Source organism: Macaca nemestrina, chromosome 8 (assembly GCF_043159975.1).
Source record: "Macaca nemestrina isolate mMacNem1 chromosome 8, mMacNem.hap1, whole genome shotgun sequence".
Taxonomy (NCBI): domain Eukaryota; kingdom Metazoa; phylum Chordata; class Mammalia; order Primates; family Cercopithecidae; genus Macaca; species Macaca nemestrina.
Window position 1 is genome coordinate 146,919,461 of NC_092132.1, and position 1,789 is coordinate 146,921,249.

The following is a 1,789-nucleotide window of genomic DNA, read 5'->3' on the forward strand; positions in this document are numbered from 1 at the left end:
ACTGTACTCCACCTTGGGTGGCTAAGTGAGATACTGTCTCAAACAACAACAAAAAAAACAAGAAACCCAATTATATTCATTTTTGCCATTTCGTTATTGCTCTGTGATGCTCAAATTGTGCATCATTGGAATGCAAAGACTAGTTAGCTTAATGTAGATCAGAATTCTCTATACAAAGGAAACATACAAACCACCATATAAAAAAACAAAAGGGGGGAAAAAAGGAAAAAGAAAAGAAAATTAAAAAGGTTAAACACACTAAGTTTAATGCTTGAACTTTATTTTGGAGAGAAAAATTTAGAAAGATACAAGGTACAGAGAGTGAAATGTTTTTCTTTCTTCAGGACCTTGGATTGAATCTTGTACTGCTTTGGTTTCTATCTAGGAAGCTCAGAGACAGCAGAGTTTGTAGGTGCGGCCCTCGACTTTGCACTTTCCGGCACGGAATTCAGGGGTAAAACAACGCTTGTTTCGGCAATAGCAGGTATGTCTTGCCTGAGAACCTGTGGAAAGAAGAGAGGGTCAGGCACAGCGAAGGAGGTGGGGAAAAGGACAGGCAGAGCCAGGCTAACTGAGATAGTCTAAACAAGAGACACTGTATCAGTCATATTAGGATGGAGAAAATTCATGTCTCTGTCGTAAATGACAAGAAATCGTACTAGCTATGTGTTAGTCATGCAAGATCATAGTTCTTTCCCCATCTGAGTCCATCCAGGACATGTTTATTACCTGCTCCCTGGTAAAACAATATACTTCTCAACCTCAGGGTTACCTACTCTTCATTCTGCTTAATCCGTACCCCTAATCTTGACCTCCATGTATGATCTGCATGTCCTAACAAGGCTCCCTAATGCACCTGGATCCGTTTCTGAGATGCTGCATTGTGCATGCTCATGTCATGGACTCAAATACTTTGGTGCTGAAGGAATCTTTGAAGACCTTCCAAATTCAAATTCTTCATTCTCTCTCTCTCTCTCTCTTTTTTTTTTTTTTTAACATTTTACTTATGTACTTATTTTAATTGACAAATAATAATTGTGTATATATATGAGACACAATATGATGTTTGGATCTAAGTACATATTGTAGAAAGATTTAATCAAGCCCTTTAGCCTACACTGAAACACACCCATACATTCCTCCATAGGTTCTAAAAGCTTTACCAATGGACAAAGTAAAATATTCTCTCTATAACTAAGTCTACCCATTCAGACCTACAAATATGTGGTCAGTATAGCTCTTTCTATCTTAAAAGTAGCAAATTTCACAGAAATATCTTGAAACTAAAAGGCTTAGAAGAAAGAAAATCTTTTAGATGTGTTCGGTTCTCACTGATTAATTTAGAGATGAGAAAATCAAGGTCCAGAAAGATTAAGTGAAGTCACTCAAGGGAGGTAGACTTTTCCACACTTGATGCCAGAGCCTGTCTCCAATCCTTTTGTTCTAGATTTTGCAGATCTGCAAGATTGATGTCTCCTACCTGAAGCTCTAAGAGTAGAGAGTCCATTTTCTTCAAAGGAGACAGCAAAGTCCTGGTCGTCTTCCCCAGGCTGCTCCTGGGTTGCAACCTCATCAGCTCTTTCCTGGAGTGACTCAGCCTGGGCCTGCAGGGAGAACAGGAGAATGGCAGCAAGGATGGCGAGGGTCCTCATGGCTGGGGTCACCTGGAGGAGGGAGAGCAGGTGTGGATGTGTGGAGAGTGAGGAGTGAGCCTGGATTTATAGCTCTGCTGGGAGAAGGCCTGAGACAGAAGCTGCAGTGAGAGGAAGTGGGTATGTGATTGGGAGGG

At 40.8% G+C, this 1,789-nt stretch overlaps 1 protein-coding gene across 1 annotated transcript; it reads right to left on the reverse strand.

The window, feature by feature from the left end:
• Positions 1 to 263: 263 nt before the first annotated feature.
• On the reverse strand, positions 264 to 1,789 carry LOC105470204 (neutrophil defensin 6-like). The gene is made up of 2 exons (XM_071067519.1): positions 1,481 to 1,789; positions 264 to 503 (listed from the first exon to the last, which is right to left on the reverse strand). The coding sequence occupies exons 1-2, from the start codon at positions 1,650 to 1,652 to the stop codon at positions 391 to 393; spliced, it is 285 nt and encodes a 94-aa protein (XP_070923620.1). The 5' UTR covers positions 1,653 to 1,789; the 3' UTR covers positions 264 to 390.

Coding starts and splice junctions, on each gene's coding strand:
- LOC105470204 (XM_071067519.1), bottom strand. CDS start 1,652: ATGAGGACCCTCGCCATCCTTGCTGCCATTCTCCTGTTCTCCCTGCAG. Junction 504..1,480: donor CTCTACTCTTAGAGCTTCAG/GTAGGAGACATC, acceptor TTCTTTCCACAG/GTTCTCAGGCAAGACATACC.